This window comes from Opisthorchis viverrini, assembly GCF_000715545.1.
Source record: "Opisthorchis viverrini unplaced genomic scaffold opera_v5_130, whole genome shotgun sequence".
Taxonomy (NCBI): Eukaryota; Metazoa; Platyhelminthes; class Trematoda; order Opisthorchiida; family Opisthorchiidae; genus Opisthorchis; species Opisthorchis viverrini.
In genome coordinates, this window is record NW_008751788.1 from 755,842 (window position 1) to 768,807 (window position 12,966).

Consider the following 12,966-nt stretch of genomic DNA (forward strand, 5'->3'; position numbering starts at 1 on the left):
TAAAACAGATTACTGTCAGTTGTAACAACCCCTTCGCTCCCACTTGATGAAGCCGATTTTCAATGAGCACGCTGAGCTTTGCGGGGTCCAACCACATGTTTGTTCAGTGAAATTTATGTCTTATGATTAGTACGTGCCAGGTGCTTTATGGAAGCCGATGACTGTTCCCCTGATTCAAACTGACTTATCAGCTGATTGGTCAGACCGAGTTTCCACAAACCGCGCTAGGTGATTGGTGGATACGTGCTCCGGAGAGTAAGAGCGTGAAACTGTTAACGCAAGGGGCACGTGAGATGAGGAGTTCATACAAGGACGAAAGAAGGGTATGTGAACTAAATATACTACTCATGAGGCTGCTGTAAACTTTTCGACGGTACACCATCGGTTTCGTCCTTCTTGGAACTCATCGGACAGGAGGACACGGAGTTTCCAGCAACCGTATGTTCTACTTGAAAACCATATTGTACACATGTATATATTTGTGATGTACTACTCATAAGGTTGCTGAAAACTCGTCGACAGCCCACGACCGGTTTCGCCCTTTTTGGGGCTCATCAGTTAGGCACACTCCACGAGTTTCCGTCAACCTTATGTTCTACTTGAAACCACATTGAACGGAATTAACGAATATGCACTTATTTGTAAATTAATTTGGTTTTCCGAGAGGCTCACCAAGAACCCAGCTGAATCTCTCGTTTGTAATGTTTCCAGGCAACTGAATGTGCTGCACCAGGCCGTCTCATGTTTGAGTCACTACGATATTCGAGATATCGCGATACATGTATATATTTGTGATGTGCTACTCATAAGGTCGCTGAAAATTCCTCGACAGCCCACGACCACACAGTTTGTGGAATGCACTCATTCGTAACTTATATTAGTGCTAACGAAAAGCTCAACTGAATTTCCACCGTTTGTGATACTTTTCTGTCGAAACCACATTGCACGGAATTAACGAATATGCACTTATTTGTAAATTAATTTGGTTTTCCGAGAGGCTCACCAAGAACCCAGCTGAATCTCTCGTTTGTAATGTTTCCAGGCAACTGAATGTGCTGCACCAGGCCGACTCATGTTTGAGCCACTACGATATTCGAGATATCGCGATACATGTATATATGAAAGCTTGGCTGAGTAGTACTCACTTGTGTTCGTTTACTGTCTCGTCTTTTGTGACATTCTTTGTGAACGTATCCTGAAAAAGAACGTTCTCACTCCCACAGGAAGTTCCTATTCATGGTATTTTATCTATTCGGAAAAAATGGCCAAATACTATCTATGAGAACTACCGTAAAGGGTTTTGTTGGGTGGAAACGAGTTTCATACGTTTAACTATTCGCAGAGAACACTAATCACGATTCATTACCACCGGGACATGTGTGCCGGAGTCTTTAGTTCCGCTTTTGTAAACCCATGTCAATTGGGTCAGTAATAAATCGTTACATTTCAATCTGAATAATTGGGAGTACTTTCAGCGAAGTTTCATTCTTGTCCATTCTGACCGGTGAGCGCAAGGATACACGGGAACACCAGTTTAGCGACTAAGTTGAAAATTCCATCGCCGATCTCAGCTTATGATTTATAAACTCATTCGCATGCCGGTTTGGTTTTCAGCAACATCATGACTAATATATGTGATATCTCGAATATCGTACCAACTGAGACATGAGGCGATTTGGCTTAGCACATTCAGTTACTTAAAAACATCATGAAAGGGGGATGCAGCTGGGTTCCAGATGAGTCTCTCGCGAAACCAAATTTGTTTGCAAATGAGTGTATTTCGCTAATTTCGGGCAATTTATGGTCAGGTAGAACATAAGGTTGACGGAAACCCGGGGGCTGCGCCTACCTGATGAGCCCCAAGAAAGACGAAACCGGTCGAGGACTGTCGACGGATTTTCAGCAACCTAATGAGTAGTGTGTTTCGCCTTATAAAAGTATTTCAGGTTATTTTGAAATCACAGATGGCCAACTATCAGAACAGTAAGGCAGGACTGGAAGTTACGGTCAAAATTTGGCGAGGCTATTGTGCATTCTGCATGGAATTATGAGGCGATCCTTGCAATGAAATGAACGGAAATGAGTAGGGACTGGGGAATCAAGATTTTGTCGGTGCCTACAACCAAGCGAACCTCTTTATGACACCATCAGGTGCAAAGTGTGGGCCAAAAAATCTGGGTGAAAGCGCGATCGATCAGCCGGAGTCATTTATTTGGGCCGGTCTTCGCTCTGACATACGTAGGTATCAGGAAGGTCAGATTCCTGAAAGTAAACTCAGAACGCCCGGAACCTACTGCTCCACCAGGAAAGACGACAAGCATCCAGGCCAATCATTCAATCAATTCAGCAAAAGCTGATTAGTGTTCTTGCACGCCACAGAAGCTTTACCGAATATGATCAGCGTTCAGGCATTTCATAGAGGCACGATCGATGTTGGTGGGTATTGATGGGTGGGGATCAGACAGCCTGGATCAATGTCAGAAAGTCCCCTTTAAATAGCGTGGGGCCGTCGTAACTTTTGCTCTCGCACTCGCTTGTTCGGAATATAGCGGTTGTGTTCCCTTCTGTGAGTCTTTTTTCTCCGGCACTAGGCGCTGGAGCGGGTTAGCATCAGATACCGCAGGTCGGCGAATCAGCGGATATAACAGTAAGCCTCAGCTTGCGTGGCCCAGTTTCAGGAAGACGACCGCACTTCAAAGGTAATAGCTTTAGCGATCTGGAGTGGGGCCATTAACCGCACAATGCTCTTAGCTGCAAAATCTTTACGAGTGGAGTAAAACTTTTGGCGGCAAAATTTAGCATTTTGTTGCGTATGTGCTCAGACCAAAAAAACCATCCTAGTATACATTCATACTTTTGCAGCTCATCAAATTTCATTGTCCACTGGAGCAATCATACCTCTAGCGGAAAAGTCTGGTGGAATAATTTCCCAGCACCGTTGAGACACAGAGATGCCTTAATGGGGCTTAAAAGTTTGGCCTGGTACTCTGAACCCAATTGTCCGATTGCATCAGTTCATTAGGGACACGTCATAGCTTTCGAAAATTCAATTCCATTTTGCGAATACTGAGCTCCATCTGGAGCGGACCCTAGCGAACTCCATTATCGGACCGATCTGAACGAAATATATAGTTTGCTGCGCGCTGAAACAAGGTCGTAGGGATGTTGTTCGGTGGCAGCTCACATGCTCTTAGAGAATTCGAGCTCACCAGGGCAAACGATGGCGAAAGGAAATCTCACGAAAACACTGCCTCAAAAGTATAATCCATAGTTTGCGCGACCTCTAAGGTGAATTTATGTTTTCGAGTTGCATGCTGTGTATGACTGAGCACAGTTGACCCTAGGCATTCACGTGTTTCGCCCTTTTTGTGGCTCATCAGATCGGCGCAGTCCCCGGGTTTTCATCAACCTTATGTTCTACTTGAAACCGAATTGCACGAAATTAGTGAATATACACTCATTCGTAAATTAACTTGGTTTTTCGAGAGACTCACCTGACTGAATGTGCTGCGCCTACCTGATGAGCCCCAAAAAGAGCGAAACCGGTCGTGGGCTGTCGACGAATTTTCAGCAACCTTATGATTAGTACATTACAAACGTATACATGGTTGTATCATCGTTCGACAGCCATGGCGACCTTAGTCCTCAGCATTGAAGTAGCTGTGCGAAAATTGTATGCGGGCTATAGAGACTGATATAGCTTCGACGGGTTTCTGCAAACCTGACGTCTATCCGATACATCGTGCGTGAATTCGATGGGCGGACATACGGATTCACCTGATTGGGGAACTCATTGTGCTAAAGACATTTTACTGTCGTTGAAATACAGGAGCATGTAGTAATCAGTTTCATGCTCAGTTCTGTTCGGAAGTGAATCACAGACTTGTGAGCATTACACATAAAATTTTGCGTATTAGATTACTCCCAAGACATTCCGATATTTAAAGGGCCCCGTTGATACATTGAATGTAAAACGTGAAGTCTCTATTTGCGCATCAACGGAGAGTGAATTACTTTGAATTACTTGAAGAGAGATGCCAGTGTTGGCGAACCGCTAGCCGACCCAGTAACGGGTCTTCACCATGTCCGCAATCAGTGATATTTCATTTTTGTAATGCACTACTCATAAGGTGACTGAAAACTCGACAGCCCATGACCGGTTTCGCCCTTCTTGGAGCTCATCAGGTAGGCGCAGTCCACGAGTTTTCGTCAACCTTATGTTCTACTTGAAACCAAATTGCACTAAATCAGCTGGGTTCCAGGTGAGTCTCTCGAAAAACCAAATTAGTTTGCAAAGGGGTGTATTTCAGTGACAGCCTTTCAGTCTGCAACCGACCCGTTGTGTGCTGCTCTACCGCAGAACAGTTGGTAAAAGGCGGGCGACGTGCCTTTCAGTAGAAACTCACTCCTGGTCCTGGAACTATCCAAACTCTCGTAACCTACTTGGACATGTACTGTCGTGAAGTCTAACAGAGTTGATCTTCTTTGAACAAAGTGCGTTGCATCTTATCTATCTACAAGATTCAACCAACAGTTGTGACGTGTTCCATATCGGCGATGTGGGCCGTTATCAGTCGGCGCGATGTACTCCTGCGCTCAAGTCGAGAGAGTTCAGAATCCAAACTATGCACTCGGCGGCGGTCCGTCACCGATAGGCATTTTGCTTACATGCTTGAAAGATCTCTGTCAACGTAGATATGTGGGAATGCAGCGGTTTGATGCGAGAACCAGAACCTTGTCATTCTTATCCATGACTTTGGAAGGTGACACTTAAACGTAAGATCGTTGGTATCACTACATACGTTTGTTTGTGAGGTTCACAGCCACCAGCGGGAACCGTTTATGTGGGATCAAACGATAAACGCTGTGCTTGGTTTTGACCCATAGAGTGAATGGTTTTTGTCAACCAATGCTATGTCTAAGCGCTCACGATCATAGTAATCAAACCAACGAGAAAAGTTGCGCCAAGAGAAATCACCATACAGAAGTGTGTACTTCGTCCTCATGGTGGTGAACAGTTTTGAGTGTTCAGTAAGGTCGCACATCGAATCGTGGCAAATAGATTTTCCAGATAGTGGTCAATCCTATTCGGAGAACGTTGAACGAATCTAACCCACAGTGTGCCAACCGCATGGTATTCAGTTCAGATGTACCTTGAGCAGATATGCCCTATTGTGCATTGTCCTTTACAATACCGTGAACTCAGCGGATCGTAATATGTCATTCTCACGATTTTCAGAAAAGCGCATATCCATCGACGCTCACCAGCTGCATGCAAGTCAGTCCGAACAAAAGCCTGACCGCGTTGAACAAAGCACAGGGACTACCTTCGTCCAATTCCGCCAAGGTGGGATAAACCAGGGAGGTATCGCTGGCTACCCTCATCCGGATGCATCGTTCACCATGTCAGATGACCACATACATTTGGACCGGTTTAAAACGAATACGACCACACAGGTAGGTGGTTACATCTCTGAAAGCTCGATACCTTCCACGGGCAAACAACCTCGTGCTCATTGGGTGTGGTTATTGAGAAGGGACGCATATTACTACGGTACTGGTTGGCGTTTTACGGTCCAGCTAAGCAATCCATTGCTACCCCCTTGTTTTAACTTGAGACCGTCTATCGGTTATGCCTGTCGGACGATAACGAGAAGACAGAAGGCCAGGAACACGACCGTGCTGTCAGTCCAATAGTTTGTAAGTATATAGGTTGGCTGAGTGGCCAAATATGGTCACTCACTTTTTCGTTCCTGTCCATCCAATAGCGACGTTCCTGTTTTGACCATTCTCACACCCGCTCTGCTGGTTGCATGTTGCTAAGGCGTGTTTGTTATGCTCCCAAGGATCATGTGGTACCCGAAGATGATCTTTGCGATGTGGAGATCTCTGCACTGTAGTGGACGCGTCCAGGCACCCTTAGGTAGGATTAGACCGCCTGTAAATCGAATCGATTTTTGCTCCTACTGAGACCATTCCGTTTGCGTAGTCACTGCCAAGATTTCTCAAATTTTCAGCCCCAAAAACTTATATTGAACAAACAGTACTTTGGCACTATAGCCCTGGTAAAAACCTTATGTATTCATACAAGTGCGCGCGTGTAGTTTCACGCCCCGCCCCGCACTTCAAAAAGTCTCGAACCAATCGGTGAGCTTTAGAAAATACAGTGGAAAGCGCTTTTCTCTCCGCGATCGTCATAATCGTCATCATCAGCGACAGCATGACATCAGTGTTCAACACCAATACTTCACTGCCGTACAACCATGATTTATTTGAAAGCCTTATTGTAAAGAAAAAAGTAAAAGTGGACGGGGGAGAGACTTAGTGCTGGCTTACCACAATCATTCCGAGGTGCCTACACCTCCAGACATTCACTCAGGCAATCTGGATAGAAACTGACAACAAGAACGCCACTGACATCGGTTGGCAGCCAACCAAGTACAGTGAGAATCACGCGGTCCCCATCCTGGAAGGCGAGTATCACCGAGAGCACCCAAACTTTTCATGATCTCCATACTCCTCTGCCTGTCAAGGGTTGGCCACCTCTCTGTCTACGCCACTCTCCGCGAGTTTGAGCTTAGCTACCACCAGACTGGCAACTGTCAATCAAAAGATCGCCTTTTTCGGACTACTTACTACTTACTTCGACAGTCCACTCCCGGTTGTGGTCAGCACGAAGACCATCGAGAAAGACTCAAGACAACCGGAACGTGCTAGTCATGTATGCACATTTGTCACGTTTACTCACCTGTATTCGCAAGCTCAGACAACCTGAGAAATTATGGTCGCCGCAACTGCACCGACTGTGTAGCTTACCTGCGTAATAGCTCGCTGTGAGATGTAAGACGAAGTGAACCAACCAAATGAACCCTAACCCGAACTGAAAGTTTTTTCTGGCGCGACGACCGTCAGGGAATGAGTCCACGTTCATCCAGGTGGATACGCATGGTCGTCATGACCGATGGCATTCACCTCATTGTGATGTTTGTCCCGTCTGCATTGAGAACCCAATCTGATGATTGATCCCGAGGTTAAAAAATGCACTTAAGAGAAAAAGATATCAGTGCCAAATCACCGGGCCGAATCGTTCAGTCGCTACAGGGGGAATTAGTCACGTGGTTATAGACCTAAACAACACGTGTGTTACATTCAAAGTTACATTGAGTTTATTTGGAGTGAAGTGAAGGCATAGGTCGACTGCTTACAACGGCTTCAGAAAATTTGAGAACACGTGTGTTTTGAAGGATGTGTCAATTAGGGAAGGGTGGGCTCAAATCATCTTGGCGATGTGTTAACAAAATATCCACAATTGCAAGTGTATGCACCCAAGTTATGGGTCGAAGGTTTTTCCTGTACACAAGACTGCACTATTTGTGTTCAGTTGAAATGTTCAGTTATAGGACACGCAAATTTGAAGAGTTTATTGGCCGTTTTCCAGCAGTTTCCACGTAACATTCAATCGCGACGCAAAGCTGATTTCATCCTCCTTTGTAGGTGTTCTAGCTCATTGGAGTGAGTCCCAGATCTACCTGATGCTGACTAACCTAGCGTATCGCTATATGACTGCGAAATGACTCGCCACTAGGGGAACGTTTTAGCAGGCATTTTGGAATATTAGTGGGTAGAGAGACGGACGAGACGTGGGCTGTTTGTGAAGGTGTGGGTGTGTGAATGTACACAATAGGCAAACTCGACCTCATCACTTGTGGCACGACACAGGTCTGCCTGTGGTGGAAGCTTGGATCGGTCGCAAGCGACTAGAGAAGTGAGGGATGTTTTTGAACTACTCATGAGTAGCCACAACTTGTCATTATGCCAAGACGAATGGTGGCATCTGGAGTTCGTTCACCGAAAATCACACTTTTGTGGCCTGGTTCCAAATACCATAATGTCACACACCTCTACGTAATATAAAAAGCCTAGTTCTAGTTGGGTTGATCATAGGATGAACATAAGCCTCCAATGACTGAAGTATACCAATTTATCGGATATCGCGCTTTCTTTTCACGAAATGCATTTTACTTTGGGCTGAATAATTCAACCGATGTTCGCGTTGATAAACACAAAACCGCACTGCCGTCGCCAATAGCAAAAAGCCCCAGATAGACACAAATTCCATCGTCTGGAATATTACTCTTCGCCTTTATTAATTTCAAACGATTGTATATAGCACCACTGGGAGGAATCTACTGGGCACACAACTCCTGGGGTACATTTTATAGAAGGGATAATGTTCTTCCAAACCTTTTCCAAGAAGTGATTCATCTTAGAGTTTATTTTTTAACAGGTGATCACCGCATCTTCAAGGCCCCACCTGATACGGTCGGACTCAAACACACTACTCCCAACCGGACTTTTCTCTCACTCCAACTTTGGCCTACAACACTCAGAGACAAATCAAGCTAGCAGTCATGACCTGTCTTCATCCTGCTACCTTCCAGAATCCGAAGTGTTATCATATAGTTCACATTTTGCGGAGTTTCATCGGAGTGACTCACTCGGAAAGCTTAATGGTAAGTTGAAATTAGGCTTCCCAAAGTTCACTGCATCACTGATGAGTAACTAGGGGATTTTAGTGTTAGTTTATGGGAAAAGTGGACCTTAGTGTTTAGCGTGGTATTCCAGCTGAATCGCTGTTTGTAGCGAAAAATAATAATCGATTGCAGCATCAATAAACTGACTACAAACAAGTTGGTAACGAACCGTACTCAACGCCACTTTTTAGGTCACGATAGTTCTCTTGGAATAAGCCGTCGAAGTCAGGAAAGCGGAAGGAACTTCTTTGTTGTCTGCACATGATCAGATTTGCAATGAGCTTGCTGCGTCGTGCTCAAGCACCATACAGTCTTCATTTACTTTCCGGATGTACTAGTCAATCATTTCGTGATTGGCGCTGTTGAGTAACACGTGAAAACATCGTTACAGGGGCTAAAGCGGTGGATGGGGATTTCAGAGTTCTTTTCGCACAACCACACGAAGGTTGGAAACGAGCAATGACTTGGCAGCGAAGTATAAAAGCCAGTACTAGCAAACTCAGCTACGTTGGTTACTGGCGTCTTCCCGGATGGGGACCCCGAGACGGGCCACATCAATGTTTGGAGACATTGTCAGACAGCCACCCGTCAATGGCGCTCGTGCATCCAAGCTATTGCCTTCAATGCATAGCTCCTTGTCAGTCCACTGACAGTGCTGTATTTCCGATCCGACCTACCCAGATCATCAGTGAATGAAACTGGTAGCTACAAACACTGAATGACAAGTGCCGCTTCTTAAGCTCGATACTGATGATGACTGGGTTACGGGAGAGTTTAGACACGCACTGAAAGACAAGTATCTGGCTCAAATCTAAGGTCTGAGTGAGGTAACTCGGTGATTGGATTGAGAGCATTGTAAGGAGGCACCGAGGGTATGGCTTGCATGACGATGTCTGCCCATACTATCCATAAGTAGATTTCTAACTAAGGTAGCTCGCATCACACAAGTTAGCCGAAAGAAGGTGACATGCAGACCAAGCGCTTTTGCTAATCGACGTGAGTTTGCAAGAAATGTAGTCATTATCCAGCGTTGATGAACAAGGCATTATGAAGAGATTCTCGAAACCTTTCAAAGAATGAATCTGTCTTGTTTCGGAGGTATAAACTAACCCAATCCACGTGCACTTTTTTCCTACAGGAAACGGTGGAGACAGTAATTCACGACAGAGACAAATGATCTACCTAACTGGCGATAGTGATCATATCCTACCTCCAGAGCAGTTACTAAGTGAATCTATCTGGCCAATACCGAAATCAACTACTGGTGGTAATCAGACAACCGATTGTCTACCATATCTAGCTAATCATTCAACCACCCCAATCCACACAGGTCCGATTCAGTTGTGGCAGTTCCTGCTCGAAGAACTTCAGAACCCCAGTGCCAAAGAGTATATTAGCTGGACGGGTCAGGGGACGGAGTTCAAGCTGAAGGAACCTAACCAAGTCGCAAAACGTTGGGGTGCACGAAAAAACAAGCCAAAGATGAACTATGAAAAATTGAGCCGCGGTCTCCGGTACTACTACGATAAGCGAATCATTGAAAAGGTTTCCGGCAAACGTTACGTCTATCGATTTACACAAAACGTTCACGAACTGTTCAACACCCCAACGGACCCGTACATGGGAGGGTGGGATAACTTTGAGAAAAAGTACGTGACTGAGCCTTTGGAGTTCAATCGAACCGAAACTGCTTCGAAGGAAAGTGGCCCAACTTACGAAGAGAAGCTGCATGCTTTGGAACGCATGCCATTCAGTCCTCCGACACAGTTTGAACTGCCCGATTGACTGTTTCATAACTAGAAGTGGGTTCTCGTAGCACTAGTGTTACAGCCCGCCACGATTTTATGACCCCATTTGCAGTAATTGCAGCTGGTAAATGCGCTGGTTTGAGTAGTGATTTTCATTTGGTACTTTTGTACACACCTCACGCGTTTTTTAAAACTTTTTTAAAAAAATAATAAAACTAAAAATTCAAGTGCTCGTGTTTTTTGTTCGACAAAAAAATCGGATCATTTGGTTCATTGATGAAAGTGTTCATGCATATGATAGTGTTTCACATGAATCATCCGACATTTAATTGGTAGACAAACTGTCATAATCTGATAGGCCGATTCCGACCAATCAACGGCTTTGTTGCCTAGGTTGCACGATCCAATCTGAGGTGAAAGTATACCAAAACAAGCATATTTGCCAAGATCACCATGGATAAATTAACGCAATAAATCCTGATTATGGGCGCTGTAAGCATTAGTCAAAGCATCACAAGAGGTGCATACAATCTGTTACGACTCCATTAGCATGACTGTAGTGCGACGCTACATTATCGTTAGGACAACCTCCTCACTCAATGACACGGGAGTGTAACTCAATTTCCATACCGGATTAACCCAGCAGATCATAAAAAGACAATCTATATTGACTAGTCAAGAATCACTGAACGGATTTTGTGCGCAGTTCCTCTCTTATCACCGTGTTGAGAGGAAACACTGCTCTCTGTTTGGTATGTCCAATCTGCACTGGAGCGCTGTTATATAATGACCCTCAAACGAAACTGACTTGAGGGTCACGATAGTTCGGAGTATGGGGTCCCGGTCCTCGGGTGAGTCATGCAATGCACGAGGTTGGCGAAGCACTTATGAGATGTGAAGAGTCGCGTGACCTGCTTATTATAAATCTCACATATTGAGTAATTTATTGTGCCTAGTTTTGGACATACGTGGTTGACCTGAGAAAGATGAGAAGCGCTGATTGGAACATCCATTCTAACATTTGGTTTATCTCAACAGAACAAGATACATTCTTCGAGAAATATACTCATCTGCAAATCAATTTGGTTTCCACGAGAGACTCGAATGGATCTCTCGTTTACGATACTCTACACTTGAATGTGCTGCACACAGGCCGCCTCGTGATTCAGTTCGCACGATATTCGAGATATCGAAAACAGTCCAATTTGGGTTCAAGCAGAACATGAGGTTGACGGAAACTCGGGGACTGTGCCTACCTGATGAGCCCGGAGTGAAAGGGTGAAACCGGTCGTGGGCTGTCGAAGAGTTTTCAGCAATCTTGTTCAGCAATGATCCTACATTGTAGCTGACATAGCTCAAAGAAGTACAGTTCTGTACTGAAAATTCTCAATGAAACTGTTCCACCCCAGGCAGCAACGTGAAGATATGTTTGCAAAGAAGCGATTACTTACCTTGTTCCCCATTCTTGGAGGTTGGTAGTTGGATTGCAAACCAATCAGGGCGTCAATTTGAGGTTGGGTGGGCACACTTTCCACATTTTACATGTGCTTACATTGTTTCTAAACAGTATATAATAACTCAGAAGTGATTGGTTGGTTCCGAGGTTCCTTCGCGTAATTTAGTTGGTCAGGTTTTGATCTCAGTTGCCTTTGGGTCTCATTCCCCTATATCTGTTTGGTTCAGTTCCACAACTCTGTTCCTCTGTTGTGATTGTTAGAATACACGAACACAAGCTTGTCAGAAGAGGATATGACTCAATGTCACCTTCACCAGTTTAATTGGGAAAGTGAAAATGCAAAGACAAAACGGAAGTGGGAGATTACCGAAGCATGGTACTGCACACAAAATCGATTAATAAACACATCGATATCGACACAGTCTGTTTGCCTCTACGAACAAAAGAGATGCGAGATTCTGAACGACCAGCAGACCAATCGTATCAAAAAAAGAAAACTCCAAAAGTGGATTATTCAATCAACCAATCAATTGGCACGATATCAGACCATACAGCAAAATGGAAACCGGCCAATCACAGCGGAGGAAGAGAAATGTCGAATTGTCAAATGAACCAAGTAGACACAAGCAAATAAAATTCAAACCCTAATCAGATTCCAAGCTGACCAAACGAATTACGTGAAAACCAATAAGATTTTGTTATTAGAGACCGTTTAGAAATTATGTAGAGACAGGCAGAGGCAAAGGAATTTACCCACTCAACTCCGCATTGATGCCTCGATTGGTGATGGAACGTTTGCAGTTCAATTACCAAGCTCGGCGAACGAACCGAAAACGAAGCAACGCACTCCAGCTACCTATATTTCGCCATTGCCTCCCTTTATCTTAGTCCGTCCAGGTGAAATAGCCTTATATCGGATAATGCGCTTCTGGCAAATCCCTTCAAACTGTCCGTTCGGGGAGAGGTACGCGTATGTTATATCTTGCTGAGTCGCCAATCTGTTGCGTCTGACTGCCGTCCCCGCTCCACTGCTTAGTGCCGGAAAGGAACTCACCGATAAGGAACACAACAGCCTTATTCCGAAAAAGCGAGTGCGTGAGCGTGAGTACGAAAATACAACGGCCTCAGACCATTTTATTGGAGGGACACTGTCTGACCTTGGTCCAACGCTGTCTCGCGCAGTATCTTTGATACGAAGCTTCACGCACTGCATACTGGGGGAGGGCAG

General features: G+C 44.9%; 1 protein-coding gene across 1 annotated transcript in view; it reads left to right on the top strand.

Annotated features, from left to right (window-relative positions):
* The window catches only part of T265_06391 (hypothetical protein), a gene marked incomplete at both ends in the record, with an annotated part of 30,946 nt that extends 20,490 nt beyond the window's left edge, over positions 1-10,456 (top strand). The window contains 3 exons of the mRNA XM_009171639.1: positions 5,240-5,457; positions 8,288-8,513; positions 9,673-10,456. Coding sequence (XP_009169903.1) covers positions 5,240-5,457; positions 8,288-8,513; positions 9,673-10,319 — 1,091 coding nt within the window. The remainder of the gene's footprint in view (positions 1-5,239; positions 5,458-8,287; positions 8,514-9,672) is intronic.
* Positions 10,457-12,966: the final 2,510 nt, after the last annotated feature.